At 46.4% G+C, this 25,219-nt stretch overlaps 1 protein-coding gene across 5 annotated transcripts; it reads right to left on the bottom strand.

Moving 5' to 3' along the window:
- Positions 1 to 830: 830 nt before the first annotated feature.
- Positions 831 to 23,079, bottom strand: Flcn (folliculin). 5 transcript variants are annotated; one of them, XM_023700144.1, is made up of 12 exons: positions 22,975 to 23,079; positions 17,318 to 17,585; positions 15,323 to 15,469; positions 13,538 to 13,759; positions 12,606 to 12,766; positions 9,732 to 9,823; positions 8,100 to 8,290; positions 5,082 to 5,195; positions 4,299 to 4,422; positions 2,916 to 3,047; positions 2,715 to 2,820; positions 831 to 1,976 (listed from the first exon to the last, which is right to left on the bottom strand). In XM_023700144.1, exons 1-12 carry the CDS (start codon positions 23,025 to 23,027, stop codon positions 1,775 to 1,777), a joined length of 1,812 nt encoding a protein of 603 aa, XP_023555912.1. In that variant the 5' UTR covers positions 23,028 to 23,079; the 3' UTR covers positions 831 to 1,774. The 5 variants fall into 5 exon arrangements, with proteins under 5 accessions (XP_023555912.1, XP_004640365.1, XP_023555914.1 ...); XM_004640308.2 differs by having other exon boundaries at positions 22,919 to 23,013; XM_023700146.1 differs by having other exon boundaries at positions 22,960 to 23,000.
- Between the last annotated feature and the right edge of the window lie 2,140 nt (positions 23,080 to 25,219).

The following is a 25,219-nucleotide window of genomic DNA, read 5'->3' as shown; positions in this document are numbered from 1 at the left end:
CTCCTACAGGCTGAAATCCTTCCCACCACAATCAGATGACCAACGCAGACCTTTCAGTTTCAAAGATGTATGTGTACTTCCTGAAACCTTCCTCTTGGATGGGTATACCTTCCAGCATCTATAGGACTGAACCATTTCCTCAAGCTGGATAAAAATGCTGGCACACCACTGTGGCTGCTCCATGAGTGACCTTTACCGTCAATTCCAGACTAACCTTGAAAAGCCCATCCAACATCACTACTGACAGAGCCCAGACAGGCACACCACCAGTTCCAATGAGCCTAGCATTTTAAACACAGGTTCCATTTTAAGCACAGGTCACAGAGGACACACTGGCAGGTCACAAGCAGTCTCCCTTGTCAGCAGGTTATAGGGGACACATCAGCAAGCCGCAATCTTGGCATTTCTCTGACCCACCTCTTTAAGAGCCTGCCAAAAATGCTACCAAAAAAACCCCCAAAAACCTCTTATCCTATAAGAGATGCCAGAGAGGCCCCTCAAATTCAGCAATAAACCTGCTTAGACTACTGAGTTCATATCCCTTCTTTCCTGCTCACCACAGCAGCTTAAGTGGTCACACCACTGAGAACTGCTATCATTTTAGCCATAGCAGTCACACACCACGTGACAGTGTTTCGGTAAACCCTGGGCCCCACATGGGATTGCCTAGTGACACTGTAGCCATCTGAGTTTGCCAAAGTATACTCTGAAGCTCAGGTGACAAACCCACCTAACATACTTCTCCACATATCTCCATTGGTAAATAATCCACAAGTATATATTCTGTAACTGAGCACAAGTAAATATGAGGTATAAAACCATGTAGCAAACAGGTTACAAAAATAGATTTATTAAGTTTCAATTCATTTGTATTATACAAAGACTTAGTTATAATACAACTTAAGTCTCTGTGTTAAATATAAATTAAATGAACACAAAAAAACCTAAACAAACTGGAAAAACTGCCAAAAAGCCTTCTAAGCCATGATTCCGTCCAAACTGTACAACAGGATGATGTCATCTGCCGCCACATGTAAACGCTGAACACCACAATACAGGCGAAAGTGACTCAGCACGAAGCAGCAGTGGGTTTCACCATCTACAATGTGCTGCTGCTCAAATCGGGTCCGCAGCTGCCTCAGCAAAGGTACATCTTTGGGTAGAGCCACAGGTTAACTCCACGGCAGCACGAGGGGAATGCACCCACAGGATAGCCATGCTGCCTCGGAGGACCCAGTGATGAGAACGGCCACTTGACCTCCCAAAGCCTTTTCAGGGCCCTAACCTAAAAGCAGATGACCAAAATGGACTGGATGGAGTATGTCCTCAATATTTACAAACACAGTAAAACATATATTTAAACATAAAGCCCAGGAAACTTGCTCCATTTCAAAATGAAAATGTTCAGAGGCTGATCCCCAAGAGGACAGGTTAGTGCAGCCCAAACACCTGAGTCCTCCAGTTAATTCTGGGATGGCATTCCTGAGGCACAAAAGCCACATGCTCCTGAGTCTCTTGTCACAGAGTTGTCCACGGTCTCCACAGCCTTCCTCAGGAAGGAGGCTGACAGCTATGCAATGTGCTAAGAACTACACAGGCCCTTTGCCCCACAGGGCAGAGCCCAATCCACCAATTTCCGTCCCATACCAGGACCCAGCTGTCCACCTGCAGTCCAGAGACCCAGCAGTGGTCCCTTGTCTCATGGAACTGGAAGATGGCGAGTACACTGCCACACTTTGCCCAGAAGTGCACACGGAGACAAGATCAGATGGGGTCAGTTACGAGACTCAGAGGCAACGGGGCTGCGGACTGTGGACATGAGGTGTGACTTGTAGGTCTTGCTTAGGCCTGTCATCCAGAATTTCAACAGCTTGACATTGTCCTCCTCGGATGCACCGAGGACGCTCAAGAGCTTCTGCGTGTCCTCCTTGGGCCGACTGTCCACCTTGGTGAATTTAAAGAGGACTTTCACTTTGCTGTAGAAAACCAAAAAAACACATTCAGCTGAGAACCAAAGCACCAGAGCTCATAGGGCCTAAATGGTTTTGAGACAAGTAGGAGCTCTGCAGGCCCCGCTGGGAATCTCAACACTTAGAGGACACAGTGAGACCCACATCAAAAAGCGGGGAGGAGGTCATGGGCCAGACCTGTCCTTAAATTCAGGTAAAAAGCAGGTTACAGAGCATCTGACTAATAAAATTTGATTTAAAAAATTACAAGAGAAAAAAAAGTAAACTGCTTAGGGCAAAGAAAAAACATGCAGGAGATATGAGTTGACGGCAGAGCACTATCCCAGCATGCAGAAAACCCTGAGGTCCACCCAAAAGAAGGCAAAGAAACAAAACAAAAAAGGCAACCTATATTATCTCACTTAAGATTTTAAAAGTTAACTAAGCAGTAAAGTAAAAACTTTAAGAACCTCCTCTGCATGCTGGGATTCTTCTTGCTCTCAACAGCTGCTGGAGACAGATGCTGACCCTTACCTTACAGAGGATGAAAGCGGGAGAAGACACTGGCACTTGGGCCCCCAAGGTTGTTAAATGGCAGGGAGGGTGAGTGTGAACCCCACTCAAAACCACTACTCTCACTAGCTCCCCACAGCCAAGTCTGGTCCTTTTTAGAACTGATGCTTGCTTTTCCTCAGCACATCTGCTGTCACAGGCAACTCCATCCCCCATGGGCAGGAATCTTGGACAGTCTCAGCCAGGGCTTACTTCATCCACTCCTCCTTGAGGCAGACGAGGCACTGGTCCACCACGTCCACAGACAGGTTCTGGTTGGTCAAGGCTGCTTCAATCTTATTCAGGATGGTGGGGCCAACTGGGGATAAAGCAGAGGTGGAGAGGCTTCAGCGCTGGACTGAGGGGCAAGCCCTGTCTGCTCTGATAGAAGACAGTCCCAGCAGTGGCACTCACCTCGGTCCGCAGCTACTGGGCTCCCACTGGTCACCGTAAACTCGTATTTGCTGAGAGACTGGTCATCCTCGCACCCGACTGCATGGAGGGGGGAGCGCACAGCTGTGTGGACCTCCACGACAACTGCAAACTCTGTGGCAAGGCAAAATACATCTTTGCTTCAGTCCTAACTGCCCAGACCATCCTGCAATACCACATTACTGCACATCAGCTGGAAGCCATCACCAGCAAGAGGTCTCCTTTAAGAAATGCTCTCAGGCTGAAAACTCTTGCCACATGAAAACAGAGCTGGTGGGCAGCTTCTGCCTCAGGTAAACTAGTAATGTTTATAATTAGAATGATATACAATTATCATACACTTATCACTTCACACTAAGGGTGATCTTGTCACCCCATTTTATAATTGTGAAACAGACTCTGAGAAGTTCAGTAATTTGCCCAAGGTCATACAGCTAGTGATGATAGAAATTCCAAGACCATCTATGGAACTCTGTAATACTACTATTACAGGCCCTGCCCTGTGGGTCTCAGGACCCAGCCTGGCACTGAAGACCAATACGGAGCTGTGGTAGCTGTTCTCTGCCAACTCTCCTGCAGCATGCAGTTCTGGAGTGACTACTGGAGTGACTACCTGCCTACAAGGCCAGGATTATACCCAGACTGGCTCAAGCCAAGGTCAAAGGGCCAACACATCTGCGGCTTTGCCCATGAGGGAGGCCAGCCGCCATGCAGCAGGTCCCAACTGCATACTCTGGTGGCTCGTGTAAGGACAGCAAGGACCAAAAGTATGCAGGAGGCCACCAAGAAAAGGCAGCCAGCAATACTTCTGCATTAGAACCACACTGTTTCTATCCCTAAGACCAGCAAGCCTCCTAAGGCTGAGGCAGACTCACCAGGAAGAGGATCTCCAGCAAACTATTCCTGTTGTCCTCCTTGGACCCTCTGCCTGCAGGACCAGGACTGGCTACCCTCTGAGAACCACAGCCCCTCCCAGCCACCCCCATCCATTCTGAAGACAGAAAGTGGAGGTCCAAAGCCACTAAGAAAATTGGCTCTGGGCTGGTGAGATGGCTCAGTGGTCTAAAGCACCTACTTAGAACAAACTTAGCAAAGCACAGGGACCGTGGTTCAATCCCCCAGCACCACATGCCAGCCAGCCCCGCCCCCTGGTGGGCTGAGCTGGCCACACACACACACACACACACACACACACACACACACATAAATAAATAATTTAAAAAAAAAAGAAAATTGGCTCTATACATGGGTCCTCTTGCCTCAAGGACAGCAGGCTGCTTCCTAGAATCCAGGACTGAGAGCCAGTCCCAGCTCTGGGCTGAGGTGTAGGACGCTCTCAAAGGCCCTGCAGTGGGCAGCACGCACCTGAGGATAGCACGTGGGCAGGGATCTGCACGTGTGGGCTGAGCCCCAAGAAGTTGCACCGGTAGGCCTCCTCATACTGGCTGCTGTATGGGATGATGCGGACACAGCCTACAGGCAGCATGGTCTGCAGAGGACAGGTGGCTCAGAACCTGCCACTGCAAGAAGTCCACCCCACACACCCCCTGCAGCCCAGCCAAAGCCTCCCTCCTCAAGGTCATCTTTCACTACAAGGCCCAACTGCTCCTCTGGCCATTGGTCCCTCTGACTCCTGTCTCTTGCTTCGCAGTATGAACTGGTTGTTATTTCACCTTCTTGGATTTTTATCTCTCCCTCTCCAAGAGCTGATAACCTTTGTAAAATGGGGTCCTATTCCTTTCTATACTTACAGACCTTAGTAGGTAGCAGGCAGGCACATGCCTTCCAGAACTTAAAACACCAGTCCCCTGTGCACTGTGCCTACCACCCAGCCCTGCCCATTGAGAAGGACACCATGCAAAAGGCATGGGCCAGACCCATACCCATGACATTTTAAGAGGACTGAAAGTATGGTGAGGGGCAGTAGGGCAGCTATCTGTTGGCACAGGAACAAACTCCTCCCTCTGTAAACAGCTGCAAACTGCTGCTTATAAGACATGAGAAAATACTGGTCTTGGGACTCCAGCACGGCTGGGTCACAGGCTCTGCACTGAGTGTCAGGTGCATTGTGACATCTTTGCCTACAGTCAGGCACTAGGTCCATCCATATGTTGGCCCATACAATAGGTGAGAAAAAGGCACTCTTACCCTAAGAACTTCAAATGCTGACTGGACCAGGTCCACATCTCTGCTTTTCCAGATCACCTGGTTCCCCATCAGAACATGCCACGCCAACATGCGGAACGATGGGACCCCCAGGACCTGAAATAACACACAGGGCTTTCTGAACATTAACATAAGTCATTTCTCACTTTCTTCTGAAGGAAGTTACTTTCATTTGGAAACTTCGTATGTAAAAGGAGTAGGGGGTCAGGAAACAGAAAGCCACTTCTCAGAAACTGGGGGACCTCCCTGAGGTTGACAGGATGAGGAAGTCCCCAACTCTGCATCTAAAGGCTAGATTCTAAAGCTCTTTCATCTTTAAGAGTTTCCCCCTTCTAAATTTTACTTTTAAAATATGAAGCAATAAGGTATTATCTTTTCCAAGTTACCTTTTATTGTTTTTGAGAGTTGAACTCGGGACCTTGTGCTTGCCAGGTGGGCGCTATGCCGCTGAGCTATCTCCCTGGGCCTATCTTCTCTCCACAGACATGTACTTTACTGAGCCATTTGAAGTAAACTGTAGATAGCATGACATGTCAGTACCCAGAAAGACCACACACTGCACCCCACAGTCCAGCGTATGCCTTCCCCTGAAGCACAACAGCCAGCCACTGCCGCGCCTTGCTCCTAGTGTGCCCTGTTCAGCTGCAAATTTTTTGACCTTGGTACCAACACCAGGACTTTCAGGTGTGCTATGCTTTGTGTCCACATGTCCCCCCAAAACCTCATGCAGACATGGGGCGGTGGGCTTCTAGGGTTTTTTATTTATAGTCTAATGCTGGGTTTATGGTAGCCTACATACAACATGAGGGAGAGAAAGTGGCTTGCTCTTGGCTGCTCCTCCCTTTTTGCTCTTGCTGTTTTGCTATCTTCTGTCACCATGAACTGCTGCCCTCTGCCATATACCACTCTGCTTTGGAGCCAGCTGATTATGGAGTGAAACCTTCACAAACTATGAGCTAAATAAATAACCCTTTTCTCTATTTCGGGAGTCAGGGGCTGGGAAGATAGCGCAGAAGAATAAGTGCTTGCCTGGCAAGCGCAAGGCCATGAATTCAATCCATGGTACTGCAAAAAAATAAACAAATTTTGGGACTCAGGTATTTTGTCTCAGCCTCAAGAGAAGAGTAACCAAGATAAGTTGTCAGATCTTTTACTCTGATCTTAACTGCTCTGCACCTCTTTCCTCTTACTCATTCCCAGGACACTGACATCTTAGAAAAGGACAATCTATTGTCTTATATCGTCTAAGAACCTAAACATGACTATGAAATAAAATTATACTAAAAAAGAGATGACAATCACACTTTTTACCAACCTCGAAGGATCCTGATCCCTGGTGGAACTTGAAATGCCTTCTAACATCAACCATGTGAACATTCAAGGCATTTCAGCCCAAGATACAATGCAGACGGAAGGAGCATTTCTTCATCCAGGATCCCAGGAAGAGACCTGACATTATATCATTCTTACTTGTTCAATTTTCTTTCTTTCTTTTAATTTATGTATTTTGTACAGGGTCTCACTGTGTAGCTCAGACTCCCCAGCACTTGGGTAACAGGCGTGTGCCCCGTGCCCAGGCTCATCTTGGGTTCAGCATGCCCAGAGGCAGGGCCGGCACGGCATGCGGTACTGATCCTTGAGCTTGCCTAAGCAGACACTTCCACTGACCTATCTCACTGACCCCACCTGTTCCATTTTTCCAAAATAGAAATTGGATATTCATTATAAAAATGAATATGGAAAAATTATAAAACAACTTGTCCTCATAATCAAGCAATCCTGGCCTCTCATCTGCACATCACAGCTGTTCGGCTACGTTAGAATGCCTGTTGTACACATTGCACACACACCCATCACCTGTGCCACACTCCTGGCTTCCTTTCTTTGACTTAATGACATTTCACTGTTTTCATAGACCTCAACTGCTCTGTTTGTACATCCAAATTGTTCTCAGTTTTTTATAATCAGTTTTGGATGCACAAAAACCAACAGTGCTATTCAAACTCTTTAGAACATTCTAGAAAGTCAAGTGTGGTGGTGCATGCCTGTAATCCCAGCACTTGAGGCATGAGGATTGATGTCAGCCTGTACAACATAATGAGACTCTGTCTAAAAATAACAATAAAGAGATTCTTCTAGACTATCAAGATTAGGGCCATAAGAAGCTACCTATTTAGGCCTTTGTCTGAACACAGATCCTATGTTGTCACTCAAAGGGGAACATAAAAGCCAATAAGCATGGTGGTACAGGGCTATAATCATAGGACTCTGGGAAGCTGAGGCAAGAGGATCATAAATTCAGGCCCAGCTTGGCTAACTCAGGAAGATCCCATCTCAAAATAAAAAATAAAGGTAATCAATATGTTGTGTTACTCTAAACATGTACTAATAAAAAAATGAGTAATTTTTTGTTTGCTTTTTTGAGACAGGATCTCATCACATAGTTCAGGCTGCCCTGGATCTCACAGCTATCCTCCTGCTCAGCCTCCCAAGAATGTTAGGATCACAAGTATGTTTCACCTCACCCAGCCACACAATACTTTTGTTACGGGGAACTAAATTCAGGATCTCGTGCTTGTCAGGCAGGGACTGTGCCACTGAGCTATACCCCCGGCCTGAGGATATTTTTTTTTTTTTTTTTTTGCAGAACCAGGGATTGAACTCAGGCCCTTGCACTTGACAAGCAAGCTCTTATTCTACTGAGCCATCTCCCCGGCCAGCCCTGGGACATTTTCTAAAAAGGGCTGGGAATATAATTCAGTGGGAAGGTCCTGGGTTCAATCTTCAGTAGAAAATAAAAGAAAGGAAAAGCAAAGCAAAGCAAAGCAGGGCTTACACAGCTAATATACCCCAAATGCTCATGTACCTTCAGCCACCAACGAAAAAAGTTCTTGGCCATTACCTTGGAATAAGTCAGGCCCAGAGGACAGTGTGCTGGTCAGAGAAGCCAGGGCTTTTCTCCTGGTTTCTGATTGGGGGACTCTAGCCTCTGCTGCTTACCTGTCTCATGTGCCGAAGGGATTTGAACACTGATAGTTTCCGGGGCTGCCAGCTTCCGCAGTCTGACAGTAAGGACGAATCCGTCAGACATTTGGTCAGCTCCCTCCCTTCTGTACTCTCTGACAATGCAGGGGCCTTTTCCTCTTCTTCAGCCTCAGAGTTGTCCCAGCTTTCTGATTCTTCTTCTAAATCTACAGGAAAGATAATAAGGATAGTTACAGAATGTCTCTCCCCAAATGGAACAGACTTGTTCCATGACCACTGCAGCCCTAGGCATTTTATGGCTATACCCACTGCTCGCTGGTTCTCCTGCATGTCCTAGTGGCTGCTCCCCTGGGAGCCCTGGGAAGGCAGAAAGGGCTCCAGGGCTATTTACATGGCCTGGGTGTCACATTATGCCTTAGGATGACTAACTACAAGTTGTCTCCTCATTGGCGGGAAAGCCTGTAACACTGAGGAGAATGCAGCACTGCGTGTTTACTCAGTATGTGCTCCACTAGATGCTCTCCCAAGGTTCTACACACTTAGTTCTGTGACTTTCTCAGGTCAACACTACCACCCCCATTTCTCAGGTAAAAACAGAAAGGTTTGTTTTAGAGCCTCTGTAAGTCTTCACACACAACTGTATTCCTCCTCCATGTGACAATAAGACCAGAAAAGAAGGATATACAGGGGCTGGGGAGATAGCTCAGTAGAATAAGCACTTCCCTGGAAGCGTAAGGGCCTGAGTTCAATCCCTGGTTCTGAAAAAAAAAAAGAAGAAGAAGAAAAAGAAAAAACAGAGGGGTATGCATATCTCTGAGAGCATTCAGAAACCTGACTTCTCTGTGCAAAGACACCTCAATAGACTGGTCCTACCACCTGTGCTGGCCTCGAAGTCTGTGACTGGCACAAAAATGAATGGTGCCGGGACCACAAGAGATATGTGTGCACGACAGTGAACATGAGGTTCTATTTTCTGAGCATGTTATGCTCTTGCTGAGTCCTCACTCCTGATCATTCCTGCTTGGGAAGAGCTTGCAAGTGTGTGCAAGGATCACCGTGAAAGGAGCTCCAAAGGGTTAGAAGGCCCATTCTTTGCAAACTAAAATACAAGATGCACTGTTAGCAACAAACTGTGCCCAACACACACCACAATCTGCTCTCCTGCACCAACATCCCTGGGAAGTGAATCTGACACAAAGGGCTCTGAAACTCAGGCACAGAGATTCTGACCATGAACTGGAGAGGCAAGGAAAATGGAGGCTCTCCATTTGTTGGACAACTTGGCTCCAGCTCACACACCACTTTATGTGTTCCAAACAAAGATTAAGAGACTGTTAACAAGGGTAGGTTCTTGGCTATCATCATAAGATACCGGCAGGAAAATCTTCAGTCACTTCTCTTGAGGAAGCACTAATCATGAACTTTGTTACTATCTGAAAAGCAACTTATTTTAAAACACCATCAAGGAAAATGAGACAAAAAAGCATAACAAAGCATAAAGAGCAAAGGGCCAGATTTTAGGAAGGCTCACCCAGACTTCCTTAGAGCCACATCGCACTGTGTAACCAACTCTTGCTGGAGACCAGGAGCCAGGTGGCTCCATAAATACCTCAGGGAAGCCCTCACCCCAGCAGCACCCAGGCTCACCAGCCAGCTTCTCCATCTGCACCAACGTGTCCTCTGTTGGCGCACCCTCGAGGAGCTTTTCAGTCAGTCGGCTGCCGCACGCTTTCAAGAGCCTAGAGAACACACCATGAGGTAAGACTTCTTGCTTAACAGAAACCTCATCCTGATATACACCAAGCTCCCTGATCCAACTAAGAGTTTACAGAAAGCACAGGGCTAAAAGAACAAGCTGGCCAGGTAAAGTGGCCCAGACCTATGGCCCCAGTGACCAAGGAAACTGAAGCAAAAAGACTGCTTGAGCCCAGGAGTTCAAGGCCAGCCTGGGTAACACTGTCAGATCTTGTCTTACAAACATACCCTAGCTGCCACCCTAAGGACACAGCCCGATTCAGAACACAGGCTATTCTGTAAGGCATGACTGAGGTCCTTCATGAAAGGGCATGGGAAAATGGTGGGGGAGAGGCACTACTGGGAGGAACAGCTTATTCTGATCCCAATTTAAATGTCATCTTAGAGTCTGGAATGTAGCTCAGTGGCAGGACACTTATGCTACATGTACAAGGCTCTGGGCTCCATCCCTAGCACTAAACAGGTACTGTACACTGAATACTAGGAATTACTCCATTTTGTTATATCGAATACTGGTATTATGGTTGTATTATACTTAAAATGACATACTAAGATTTGTTTTAAAAATATTTTAGCTTGGTGGGATGCACACACCTGTAACCCCAGCACTCACTGTATCAAGTTCAAGGTTAGCCTGGGCTACATAGTGAATTCAAGACCAGTCTGAACCATATAATGAAACCTTGTCTCAAAAAGCCCCCCAGGGCTGGTGACATAGCTCAGCAGACTAAGAACCTGCTTAGGCAAGTGCAAGGACTGCAGGAACTGAGGTTCAATCTCTGCTGCAGCATGCTGAGCCAGCCCCACCCCTGGGCACACTGAGAGACCAGGTGTGGTGGCAACTCCTGTAATCTCAGCCTCGGGGAGACTGAAAAACAGGACAATCACTACGAGACTGAGTTAGCTGTGTAGTGAGACCCTGTACCGAATACATTTTTTAAAAAAGCCCCCATCCCAAATAAATAACAAAAGACTCAAATTTAACCAATGTCATCACAAGCATGCCATGACACCATTTGGGCAACATCTTATGTAAGCACTGCTAGATGTACAGTCTGTTGCTAAGATGCTTTTGTTTTGAGATATTATCTCCCTAATGTAGTCCAGGCTGGCCTTGAACTCAATGCACTTCTCCTGCCTTACTGTCCTGAGTGCTGGATGACAGGCATGTACTACCACATCCAGCTTGACAAAGACATCTTGATGTGGCAAGTGACTACTTATCAACACATCATATTGTGCACCATTAAAAAAGTATATTCAGAGTTTGCCAAAAAAAAAAAAAAAAAAAAAAAAAAAGGTTTTGCTAAAAACAAAATATATATATATATATATATAACCTTTACATTTTAATACTGTATTTATTGAGACATCATGAGATTAATGCAAGTTATCTTTGATCACAAGAGATGATCAAGGGCTGGAGAGATGGCTCAGTGGTCTAAAGCACCTACTTGGAACAAGCTTGGCAAAGCACAGGGACCGCGGTTCAATCCCCCAGCACCACATGCCAGCCAGCCCCGCCCCCAGGTGGGCTGAGCTGTTCACACACACACACACACACACACACTGAATAAATAAATAAATAAAATTTTTTAAAAAAAAAAAAAAAGAGATGATCAAAGTGGTGGCCATTACCTTCCAGTCATTCCACATTTTTCTTCTCCTGAAGTGTGTATACAATTTTTTTGTAAACTCTGTGTATATACAGATACAATAAAATAACTTGCTTCATGATGTTTATAAACAATTTGGTTTGTAAACAGCATTTGAGAAGATTCTGGCCAACTATAGCCATTCTCCCCAGAATTACAGAACAAATTAAGTTCATGAACAGAGGTACCATGGTATATACATACATATATACTTTTTACTTGTCAACTTTTAAAAAAAATTTAAGAGACTATATGACAGTTGGGGAAATAGATACTTTTTAGTTTGTGCAATCTTAGGAGGTAAACTTGGATGCATTCCAGGACCTCTTTCACACCAGGACAAATCTATATTATAAGACATGAACCACAAGCTATTACCACATAGGAACGAGCTGAGGTTTGGGGTTCTGGCAGGAGGGCACCTGCAGTGGAAGGACAGAAACAATGCACACACAGAAATATACTGGTTGTTTTACAAGTCCACAGGTGCACAGACATGCTTCTCCTTCATGAGCCCCAACCGGCTTGGGCTCAGTAACAGCACACACTTCCACAAAACACTAAGTGCTAGGAGGGAAAGCAGGTCCCTGCCAACCTCAGGGCCATAACACCTGACAGATCCCACCTCATCCTCTTGAACTGGACATGCAGGGTACCAGCTCCATTCTTCACTGCCTACAGCCAGCCCCACTCACCCTGGCACTCCAGTCCGGCCTCCACTGACTGCAGCCCTGGCCAAAAAACCTCCCTTGTGACCTGAGCCAAAAGACCCAAATACGCCAATTTTGACTTCCCAGCTGTGAAATGGGTATTTTTGTTATTTTTCTTTAAAAGAGGGGTTTATTGGTCTTGGTACAAAAACATTTTTTTCTTCAAACTAGTAAATAATTTCCACCTAAATTTGTCTTCTCTTCAACAGGGGAAAGAGACCCAGGAAACATCCATTGGCCAGTTCTACTTTCACAAAGTAGTGCATACAGGATCTGACTCTACCAGCAGGTAGTCCAGCAAACTCGGTAAGGACTGTTTTCCCAAGTCCAAGGATAATCCACTGAACATTGGTGACTGCTTTCATTCTAACAATAGCCAAAAGCTGTAAGGCATTCATTACCAGGCAAAGGAGGTATGCAGACAGGCCCATAAGTTATCATCGCTGGTCAAGGAGGTGAGCGAACGGGCTGCATTGCCATTCCTCTGGTGCAGGAAGGGTGTGAATGCCGTGTTCATCCTCTGAGCACGCTGAGGGCATCCAAACTGCTCTGCCTCGAATACCTGCAATTCCAAGGGGAGAGCAATCTATTAATAAAGCCAGCCACTGGGGCCAGACATTCCTCCTCCCAGAACACTCACTCTGTCCTCCGGACACAGAACACAAAGAGCACCTGCAGTCTGACCAACACACACGGGATGGTTCTGCCCCCTTATAAAAGGAAACTGGCAGAGATTTCTTATATACTCTCTGATCTCACTACTGGCTCTTTAGGGACCTACTGGGTACTTGGGCCACACACACACTGCAGCAGTCATGATCTCCAGTTTGACCTTCCCCTGGCAGCCTGCTATGCAAACCTCTACACAAGGACCATGTGACTACACCAGCAACTAGAGGAGAGGTAGGGCCCTCCACAACATTTCAACACTGGAGAAAAACAGGCCCCGTGAAGACAGTGAGATCCGACGGTTGTCACCATAGCATCCTGTCCTAACCTCAGACACAGTACAATAGAGGGAGGTCTCTTATTGGGGTGGGTGGGCTCTCTCCAAGACTAATGGAAAGTCTCTGACAAAAAGGGCAAGGAAAGCAAAGACAAGGACGAGGAAGCCAGCAACCTGACTGCTGCAAGAAAACCACGGGTGAAGAAGACCAAGGACAGTGGATACACGTGAGAGGGAAAAGTAGGCAGCTAGCTTAGATGCCCATCCCAGAAACTCTGTAACCAAGAGGTACCTTGGGCAACACAGCAGCTATAGGATTAACAGGAGCAAAGCTCCTGCACTATACTAGGAGACTCCAGCAGTGTCAGTGACTCTCGAAGATGTTACCTTGAGGGCCTTGCCCTGGAGCTCATCAATGATCCCTCGGATCTTCCCAAGCAGGAAGGGCCAGGAGTTGATGAGGTAAATGCGGTCCATCATGATGGCAATGATGCTGTACCAGCGCTGGAAGCCCCTGGCCAGGCTGTCTTTGATGAAGAAAGTGTGGCTGAACACAAAACCATGCTGCTCATCCCCAAAAAAGATGGGCCCTTCTCGGCCAGGGCACACCTGAGAGGAAATCACAGTAACTTGAAGGACAGTTCTCTCCCTGCATTGGTGACACCAGGTCAAAGATTCCCCATTGGACCACTTTTCCCTGTGCCTGGGATGGAATCCAGGGCATGCTAAGCACACACTCTTATCACTAAACAATACCTCCCAGACCCAGCGAACTTTTTATTGACACTGAGGGCAGAAACTTTCTAAAAGTGGCATTTGTATCTTGGAGTGCTAGACTGCTAGGGTCAGTACAGCAGAGCCCCTTACTTTTCTCCATCTTGAGGTTTTTTGGGTTTTGTTTTTTTGCGGAACCAGGGATTGAACTCAGGCCCTTGCACTTGCCAGGGAAGTGCTTATTCCACTGAGCCATCTCCCCGGCCCCTTCCATCTTAAGTTTTAAATGACTGCTAACAAATCTTTCATCCATTCTACACTCAAATGTGCCAACCTGCTTGTCTGAGTAGACTGAAGAACCAACAGGTCGAAATAGCCACTAGAGTAAAATCTGTATGTTCTGTTCTTAAGGCCTCAGTCCACCCTTGTGACATCTTTGCTGTGTGTTTGAGCACGCACATGCACACGCGCACGCGCACACACACACGACCAACTGCCTGCCGAGAGGCACAGCAGGAAATTAAGAGAGGGAATTACGGACACCAGGTGTGGTGGCACATGCCCGTAATCCCAGTACTCGGGAGACTGAAGCAGGAAAATCATTGAGAGTTTGAGACCAGCCGGGTCTACAAAGTAAGCTCAAGGCCAGCCTCGATCCTGTCTCAAAAAGCAAAAAAAATAAAAAGGAGAGAGAGAGACAGCAAAAGAGTGAGAGAGCGAGAGAGCAAAAGGAAGGGAGGGAGGGACGGAAGGGAATTACTGACAGTGGTCACAGAACAACAGTGAGAATCAGTAGTAAGGCCTCAGGGTCTGATGGGAGTGCAACAATAGGAAAGCTCCTATGTTCTGAATTCCTAAAACAAAAGTGAAAGCCAGGACTCAAGTGTAACAGCAGCAGCCACAGGGTGTAGGAACAAATCAATTCACTCTTTAGGAGGTACCTTGAGCAACATGTGATGAACCCTAAGACACAAAGTGATGATTCAGACAATATGAAAAGTAATGTTTGATACAGCAACTACATATTCTAGAAATAATTTAGATCTTAGAAATGTAACCAGTAAGAACAGACAAAAAGTGGTGCTTAAAGTGAAAACATAGGCTGGGTGTGGTGGTGCACATCCACAGTCTCAGCACTTGGGAAGATAGCTGCATGTTCAAGCCTAGCCAGCACTACGTAACTATATAGTGAGTTCAAGACCAGCCTGGACGCCATAGAAAAATTGACTCAAAAAAAGAAAAGAGAGACAGAAAGACAGACAGACAGACAGACAGACACACACACACACATACACACACACACACATACACACACACACACACACACACACACACAAAAGGGACAGTTAGCACCTACTCAGAAAACAAGTGCCCATTATGACTTATTCTTCTAATTTCAAAGCAACTAAGGTGTGCCACACTCCAGACCACTGAACCTGCACATAGCCCCAGGCTCACCTCGCAGCTCAGGCTCCGGACACAGGCCTGGCGGACAATGCTGAAGAGCTGTGGGTGGTTGGGGTGCTGGTGACTGACGTACTTAATTGAGGTCTCTTTATCATGGCTGATATAGCCTGGGTGACCTGCAGCAAGTGACCGGCAGCCCTATCCACAAGAAGAAAAAGAATCTGTACTTAGTAGGTTATAAATTGTTTTCTATGTACTGTGCACAGATAATTGCACTCATCTGATGACTCCAATGTTTGGACGACCAGGACTCAGGACTTACAAGGGTTGCCAGAGGTCAAAAGATATACTTACTGAGCACTTATGTGGCAGATATTATGAACAGTTTTGCATGCTTTACCTTACTCAATTCAAAATACAACCCTACAAGGTAATGCCATTTTACAGCAAACTGAGGCTGAGCTGAGAAGGAGCTGGTCCCAACAACCAGAGCCAGGCCTCTTCTGAGCAATGCCACTGGCCCTCCTCTTTTCATTTCTTGGTCCTGAATAACATATGGCCAAGGACTGTGCCAGAGTGAAGGGACACAGAGTGCTAACAGAAATGCTGGTCTTCAGAATGTTGGCGCAGAAGCCTGAGAAGATACCACTCGGACCATCTGCTTGAGGAAGTAGGGGCCATATCCTACCTCAGTTCTTCTATACTAGTGCTGAGGCTATGCATCTTATATGGCATTGTGGCCAGCACCTCCTGAGAGGCAGATGCAGCACTCCAAGGCAGCCTGGACCCCAGCTAGGTGGCTTACCAGAGCCCTTCAAGAATCCTCCTTCCCAGGCCTAAATGATCTCCTTGCATTCTGGTTCCTCTGTGGGCATTTCAAACAATTGCACATTGCCTAGTTTTTGTTTAGCAGAACCAAATAAGGAGTCTAGAGTCCCATTTCCCCTGAGATGGCAGGTCCAACCATCACCCCAGATTTTAAGCCTATCCCAGAGCCACCACTAAAGTGGACCACTGGGAGAACTTCAACTTCATCCCCCACAGCTCACAAACCAACCCAACAAAGAATACCAAGACTCTTCTGAGAAAGGAACTCCCCTGGGGACAGTGGACTGAATGGACCCAAACCAAGGACGGCTGAAATGTTCAAAAAACAAAAGTAAATGCCATGCTGGGGTGACAACTGTCTGTTAAAACAGAGCAGATCAAAAAAGCTAAAACTTGGGCTCATGGGGGCCCGCCCATTAGCTCAGTTGTTTAAGTGCCTGCTTAAGAAACCAGTGAGGCTCAAGTTGCACTGGTTCGAACCCAGATACTCCTGCCAAACAAGAAATGCCCTGAAGGCACGTTCAGGTCTCCCCCCCCAAAAAAAAAAAAATCCTTCTGCCATAGGGCCAGGGAGATGGCTCAGTGGAATAAGCGCTTCCCTGGCAAGCATAAAGGCCTGAGTTCAATCCCTGGTTACACCAAACAAAACAAAACAAAACCTTGGGCTCGTAGGTATGGTATACCCCTATAACCCCAGCTACTTGGGAGGCAAAGGCAGGAGGACCACAAATTCAAGGCCAGCCTAGGCAACTTAGCGAGACTTGTCTTAGTAACATTTCAAAACAAAAAAATTTAAATAGGGGATGGGGTGGGGACATAGCTCCTCAGCACAAGCATCTACCTGGCAAACACAAAGTCCTGAATTCAATTTCTAGTACCAAAAAAATAAAAGTAAATAAAATAGGGGCCAGGGAGGTAGATTAGCCATACAGTGCTTGCCAGCATGCTCAAGATCCTGGGTTCCATGTCTAGTGTTAAAAAACTAAAACAAAACACAACCACATAAAAACTGAAGTAGGGACAAAGAGAGAGAACCAAAGGTATCCAGAAACAAGCACATTCAGAGGGCCTACTGAGAGGGGTCATCATCCAAAGGCCTCACCCAGTGCTCTCAGGTCTATGTAGGTCTCCTGGTCTATGTAGGTCTCCTGTCCTTCTCATATCACCCATCCTACCTCCCGTAGAGAGCAAAATGTCCCCAAGATCCCAGACACTTGCCTCGCACATGTCTGACTTTTTGGGCCCTGGGCTGCTAGACTCAGCACTGGCTCCTTCCGCTGGGCTGTGGGCACGGACCCGACTGCTCATCTGGATGCCACCTTCCTCCTCCTCAGCCTGCTCGCCCTGGCCAGGGCTGTCCCCACTCCCAGCACCCTGGGGCAGGGGTGCGTGAAGAACCTCTGTGCAGAATAGAGTGCGGGGGCCATGGAGCTCACAGAAGTGACAGAGGGCAACGATGGCATTCATGGTGACTTGGTGAAGAGGCCTGTGGGGACAGGGACACGATTAGTAGACATACCTGTCATACCCCAAAATCTCCCTAATGCCTCAGGAGCACTGGACCCACTAGGTATCACTGACAGATTTTTTGCACAGCAGAGGCAAGTCACCTATCCAGCTAGCACCTGTTCTGTGGAAGTGCCAGGAACAGGGTAAGCTTGACGGGGACATGGAATCAAGAAGTACCCTCCTCAAGCTTAGGTGCTAGTGGAACAATTTAACATGTTCACAATGAGGCCCTACGTGCATGACTTTCCCATGAGGTGACTTGTGGTTCAAGCTGCCCAATGGGAAAATCATGCATGTACCTCCAGCAGTTCAAGCCAACAGGAATATGTTAAAAGTCCATAGCACATGGTGCAATCAGAGGTAAAGGCTAGTTATTATGAGGCAACTTATTCCTCCTCACAGCAAGGCCAGCAGATGAAGACCTCTGCTTGGAAAAATCAGGGAAGGCTTTAAAGATGGGGCACAGCCACATGTGTGTGGCGGCAACAATCTATGACCACAGCAGGACAGACAGAGGTGGGGGCCAGGGTACAGCTCAGCGGTACAGATCACAACTAGCATCCATCCCTAGCACAACAGAGGTGAGGACGGCTCTAGCAAGCATCCCTACCATCTCTCTGATGCATGGACACTGTAGGCTACACTAGCTGGCTGGTAACTCTGAAATACCAGGCTAGAGTGGCCCTCAACTCTCCAGACCCATGGTGACCGCAGCCACATATGACTTTAACTAGAACAAAGCTTAGCTCCTCAGTCTTGACAGCCAGGTTTCCAGTGCTCACAATACATGGGGCTTGTGGTAACCACCTGAGCAGTGCTGGTTATGAGACATTTTCACTATTACAGAAAGTTCCACTGGAACACCTTGCTCAAGACAACAGAAAATCATTCACATTTCTAAATGTGGGACTGCAAATGAACACTTTTCTTTTGGAGAGGCCCCCCACCACCACCACAATGACCTCCCCTGACAGCTAGGCATGGACATAACAAGGCTTAGTGAGTTGGATGGCCTGCCTGGGATATTGAACCTGAAGCAGGAAGATTTAGTGTGAATCCACACAACTGGCCAGGTATGGACAGACTCCTAGGAGTGCCACAGAGATGCCAGCTACACTATCACAGAGGCTGTGGCTAATGCTGAAGGCTCATGACAGTCCATGCCTGGCTGTTTCTCCTCAACTCTCAGTGCCCACTTGCCTATTCCTACTCAGAACCTCCCTCATCAGATGGGAACTGATAGCCCTCTCCTTACTACTCTTCCTGTTAAGTCCTAATGCCTTTCATACCAAGAATTGTATCTGTATCTCTTTACAAATGGAAGATCCAACTAGTTAACTGCTATACCTCAGAATCTATAATAGTCCTGACATAGAAAAGAAACCAGATTATCAAGTGTTGGGCAAATGAGTGGACCTGAAGTTGCATACAGAGAGAAGACACAAGAACAAATGGATGTGTCCACGGATAAAAAAGATTCATGGGCATAACCATGGAAAGGACAAAATCTGAAAATCTAGTTGGGATAGGAACCAAGAAAACTGAGTTTAAATAGACAGCTCTCCACAATGGGGTAAAGGACAATGATGGGCTGTGTGTGGGATTGGCGTATGGCAGAATATATGCCTGACATAAATGAGACTCTGGGTTCCATTTTCAGCAGTGCTCTTAAATAAGTATTCACAGTGGAAGAGGTAAAATGACCATAGACAGAATACAGAGGCTGAGAAAGGAAGAAGGGAAAACAGGACCCAAGATAAAGACAGAGGCAGTAACCTTGGGAAAAAGAGGTTTATGACTTCCTTTGAGGGAGAATGAAAACTAAGGTTCCTTCTAGAATTGATACAAACTTTACACTTAGCAGAATCACACTTCTACCAGCCCACCTAGACCAAAGCATACAAAGACCTGCCATGTAAGCCAGCCATCCCAACAGCAGTCGTATGTGAAGATGTGGCATTTTCTAGGGAAGTAAAAGTAAAATCACAGGTAACTCTAACAGCAATGACCTCTAATGTGAAAAAAAATTTTTTTCAAAGCAGCGTACAGCCAACCTCAAATCAGAGCACCACAAAGACTTGGAGAGGCATCACCTTGTCCCCATGTGTTGAAGTGTTGATCCTTAGATGATGGTGCTCAGTGGGAAATGGTAAAATTTTTAGATGAGGTTTAGTGGAGGGAAAATAGGTCATTCAGACATTCCCTGGAAGGGGATAATGGGACCTTGCCCCGTCATCTCTCTGCTTCCCAGATGCCATGGAGGCTCACAGCTCTACTCCCAACATGGTCCAACTGTGACGTTCTGCCCCACCTCAGGCCCAAAGCAACAAAGCCAACCAACCATATATAGAAAGGCTGAACAAAATAAACTTCCCTCCTAAATTGACTGTCTTATTATTTAGTCACAGTGATAGAAAACTAAGTCACTGTGGTCCTCCCTCCCTAACTGGAAATAGAGCTCACTTGTGCAAGGCAAGCACTCTTCCACTAAGCTACATGTGTGGTTCTCAATAGCTCAGCAGCCCTCTAGCCTTCTAAGTCATGGCTACAGCAGGCTGATAACACACCTGAAGTGTTAGCTAAAATCTTTTATCTCTACTGCAACATTTAAAAAAAAAAGCTGGTCTAGGGCCAGGGAGATAGCTCAATGGAATAAGTGCTTGCCTGGCAAGCACAAGGTCCTGAGTTCAATCCCTGGTACCACCACTACCACAACAACAACAAAAAAAAGCTGGTCTACTGCAACATTTGAAAAAAGATTTCCCAAATTTCCAAGAAAACGTAACCATTATGTACAGCAAACGTACAGATTTTTTTAAAAAATTGAAAAAAATAAAGTTCATTTAAACATAAAACCTTTTTTTTTCTTTAATGAGCAGAATATATTTATTGAGAGAAAGAAAGCCCCCGTCTGAAAGAGGGACGGGGGGGGGGGCGAGCGGGTAGTTCCCCCCAGGAAGTTGTCTCTTGCAGTAAATATAAAATCTTTTGAAAACAAGAATTATTTTTCTTTTCTCTTTTTTTTTTTTTTTAACCTATTTAGTATAGGGTCTACAGGATCTCATTCGCTGGGATTACAGGCACGTGCCACCACGCCCAGTCTTAATCACTGTCTCAAGTGTGCTCTGGGATTGAACCCTAGTGGCTGCGCACTGCCTATGCAGCGGCTTTAGTCCATTGAGCTATTGGACTGGCCCTTTTATCTTTTTTTCTTTTTTGATAGGGTCTCACTGGCTTTGAACTCACTACATAGCCCAGACTGGGCCACAAGCTCACTGTGCCTCTCCGGCCTCAGTAGTACGCATACACTGACACACTCTGCACTAGAAAATATTTTTAAAACTCGCAGCCCCCATCCTTCTGCTATTGGTTGTAAGGAGGCTGCTCTAGTAACACACACATGGAGCCAGGTCTAGAAGTTTCTCTTTGTCTTTTCCAATGGGTAAGTGAAACTAGAGGGAATACTGCTACTTCCTAGCATCCAGAATTAACAATGTGCTATTCTTAGTTTTGTTTTGATGAAAAATACTGTCTAATAAGAGTTCTGAACCTTTGGCTCATACACACCACAGCCCTAAGCAGCCACTAAGGAGCAACTCTAGATGGCACTTTGCTCTGGAGTTATACAAACCTATAAACTGGATATGTAGCCCTCAGCAGCCTGACAGCGTCAAATGTTACTTAACCTCTCAGTTTAAGTACCAGACCTGAGAATCAGGTTTCTTGGTGGGTCCACACTTCACATCTGAATTTTGGTCAGCATGACATCAATATCTTATTCACTCTCCAATTCTAAAATATATGCTCAACAAATTCCTATCTGCCTAAAAATTTCCCTAACAAGCTTTCCAGAACCCAAGGAAGAGCAGAAACCCTTTGCTACCCAACAATCATCATCAGACTTAAAGGAAGTATATAAATTCCTCCCAGAGTTGGTACCTGTCCATGCCCCCACCTACAGTGGTTAAGCCACAGGTCTGGTTCTGGATAGTAACTTCTACAGCAGCCTGCCATTCCCTGGCACACCCTGGTCGTGGGTCCTTTTCACCCTTACTTCCTGTGTTCTTCTCGAGGCCACTGAACCATGTGTGATGGTGCGTTCCTGTGAGGCTGGGTCAAAAAGACCACAAGTTTGAGCCCACCTCGGGAAGTAGAAACTTACTGAGACCTTGTCTCAAATTAAAAATAGAGGGCGGGGGATGTAGCTCAATGCAAAGACCCAAGAAAGGCAGAAAGACAGACAGACCGACCGACCCTGGGCTCAATCCCCAGTAGCACAAAAGTAAATATTAAAAAAAAAAAAGTCACTAAGAACCACTCTGTAGTTAAATATGGTTATTATAACGGATCTTATGCACCAGTGAGCAGGCAGCTATTAGTACTAGTCTCCAAAGAAAGCCCAAGCCAGAGCTGGGATCCCAGCGAGCTCCCTGGTTGAAAAGTCCTGCAGGAGAATCCTTCTAGCTTAGATTCACTCCCAGCTCTACTACATCTACTGATTTCACCTTGATTTCCAACCACTGGGTTCCCTGACATATGACACTAGACAAATAGCGTCATGTGCCGCTGTTGCTCAACTTCTTAGTGACAACAGTGATAACCTAGTGCCTCCAGCACTAAAACGGCTATACCTTTTTTAGCCACGACAAAGCTCCCCAGCCACAGCTGGGCACTATGGATTGCGCTGGGCATACAAGGGCTGGCGAACCAGAACCTGCTTCCAGCAAGCTCCTCCTTGCCCTCTGCCTTTTTCGGCTACTGGTTACCCTCCAAACTAAAGAGAAGCAAGAGAAGCGAGAGCTTCTCCCTGCCCTGGATAGTAGGTTCAGACTATTCACTCTTCAGAGGCCCTTCTGCGAATGACAGCCCGGAGAAAAAAACACACACCGTCTCCCCCAGGCCACACAATCTGAAGTCTAAACTCGTGCAGTGAGGTGGTGGGGTGGTAAGAGTACCTTCTCCGGGGAATGTTCAGTGACTCTGACCAAGTCACTTCACTCATCTGGATGTGTCCCTCACCGACCCTCCTCCACACATCTCAGGGTTCGGTAACACCCCCCCCCACCATCCCCTTTATCCTCCTCCAATCACTCTCCCACCTCGGACCAACCGAAACACAGCACGATACCCCTCCATCTGCCCTCGGCCAGATCTCTGCCGCCGAACGCGGGCTCTCCTCCAACACAACGCAGCAGCCCCGCCCCTAACTGCCCCAGGTAAATCGTGACTGTCAGCCCCGACTCACAAGGGCGCAGCGGGAGCCACCCATGACCCAGACCTCACAGGGAAAACATCAGCCCGTGTTCTGACCGTCCAGGGGCGCTGACTGAATTCAAAGCCGCAGCTCTCACCCGCGGTGCCCTCACCTCCCGCAACCAGCGCTGAGCCCGAGGCGCGTGACTCGGCAGGGCCATACCATCAGCCCACCGCTGCTAGGGATGCAGGAAACGCCCGGACAAGCTCTGCACCGCAAGACATTCAGGCCCCCCTCCAAACTCCACATTCAAGAACACAGACATGGTCCCAAAATTCCTCGACAGGCGCGAAAACAGCCCAACTGCCAAAGACCTCCCTATTGGCCGCCCCTGTTACACTTCACACCCCTCCAGGAATACACAATGGTTCAAACCGAACAGTCTGGGGACTCCTAGTAGAAACCATTCCAAGGACGAGGGGACGTCGAAATTTAAAAGAGGTTTTAAAAAGAGATTTGTGTGAAAATGCAGCCAGTATGATACGCTGTCCACTCAGAAGAGAAACAAGATACAGAATTAATTTCTAAAATCCCTGCGTTTTCTTTTGGATTAAGCAATGATTTTAGTTAAAGTGAAAACGAAGTGGAACGTGCGGACAGGTGGCCGTCACGTGTTGCGGCTGGGCCGCTAGTTGCGTAACTCCGGCAGGACGGGGAGGGGCGGGGAGGGGCGGGCCGGGGCGGGCCGGGGCTGCGCGAGCGCATGGCTGCCTGCCTGTTCAGCTCACCCTGCACCGTGGTACATCGAAAGTTTCAGAAAAATTACAGGACGGTGTATGTTTTAAGACGATAGTCTTGCTATATTTGGCTACTTAAAAAATTCGTTTTAAAGCTATTATTGCATTATGTAATGTGGGTCCTTGCGTAAAGAGCTGGAGAAAAGAGTGTTAGGCCTGATGTCACCAGCAGGTGTCTGGTGTGCGGTGCGCGGTTGTCAGGGGGAGCAGACCTCCACCTTCGGCCGCGCAACTTGAGGCAGGATCTACGTGCAGTAGTTCCAGCAGAGTATCCACAGTGTCACTATCAGGCAGTGCTGGGGCAAAGCCTTAGCTATTTTGAGTAGAAGTGGATGGTTATGTGTTTCAAATCACTGAGCTCACTTTCTTTGAATTTCATGTCTGTTGAAAAGAGATCGTGAATAAAGAACAAAATTGCAGTTTGGGTTTTCTACCTTCATGTACTATTCTGGTGGAGATGTTCTTACCAATCCAATTCTGCCCAGTGCTGAACAGCACAAAAACTTGATTCATTGGCCAACTTACAGGACATTTTTTGAAGCAAAAATGAGCACAATGATTTGGACTTCTCTTTATACCTTTGCCATCAGTAATACAGACATATGTGTTTTATTGCTTGCAAAATGCTTTGACAGCCTTAGTGAAAAGGTGCAAGAAATATTTAGAACCACCTTTTATACCTGTGCTTTCCAATTCGTAAAGAGAAAACATTATTTCCAAAAGTGAATTAACTGGATTCACTTTTAAAATATCTACCCTAGGGCTGGGGAGATAGCTCAGTGGAGTAAGTGCTTGCCTGGCAAGTGCAAGGTCCTGAGTTCAATCCCTGGTGCCACCAAAAAGGAAAAGTCTACCCTGCAGTTTTGAATACAAATCTGATTAGCAAATTTCTATATTGATAGCAAAATCTTACAGAACTCCACATAAACTTCCATTAGTGTCCATGACTGTTTTAACAAGACTAATATGTTTTAAAATTAACTTGGACCAGGGAGATGGCTCAGTGGAATAAGTGCTTCCCTGGCAAGGACAAGGGCCTAAGTTCAAACCCTGGTTCTGCAAAAAATTAAATAAAAATATTTTTTTAAAAAAACTGTTAGTCTATTAAAAACAAGTTTTCAAATCTTTATCCTAGTGCACCAAGTGTTAATTAAACTGAGATCTCAGGGTATCAATTTTACAGGACATTTTAGAAGTCAGAGAACATACACTTTCATTATCAGCTCAAAAGGCAATTAAAAGTTTCTTAAAAAGGCGATGAAAGCTCAGCTGAAATGTTTTAAAAGAGATGTTAGCAATAACATCCAAAAATTAGCAGCTAAATGAAATAGAATGTTAATCTCAAAAATCTATCCCATAATTAGATCTGCACAAAAGGTTACTAAAAGCATTCGCTGTACTACCACCCAGCATTTAAAGTTTGGAATGTGCTTTTTCACCATTAAAACTCCCCCAAATTACATATTCTGTTGTTCCCAAAAATATTTCAATACATACACTAATTTGTTTCATTTAAATTACTAGTTTAAGGGAGCCTGGCCCTAGCTCAGTCCTTTAAGTGGCTGCTTCCACAAAGCTGTCAGCCTCAGGTTGCTGGAGTTCGAACCTCACACCTCTCCC

The sequence above is a fragment of the Octodon degus genome, unplaced genomic scaffold, assembly GCF_000260255.1.
Source record: "Octodon degus isolate 3935 unplaced genomic scaffold, OctDeg1.0 scaffold00122, whole genome shotgun sequence".
In the NCBI taxonomy this organism is placed as follows: Eukaryota; Metazoa; Chordata; class Mammalia; order Rodentia; family Octodontidae; genus Octodon; species Octodon degus.
The sequence above is the reverse complement of the archived record's forward strand: the minus strand, read 5'-3'. Positions and strand labels throughout refer to the sequence as shown.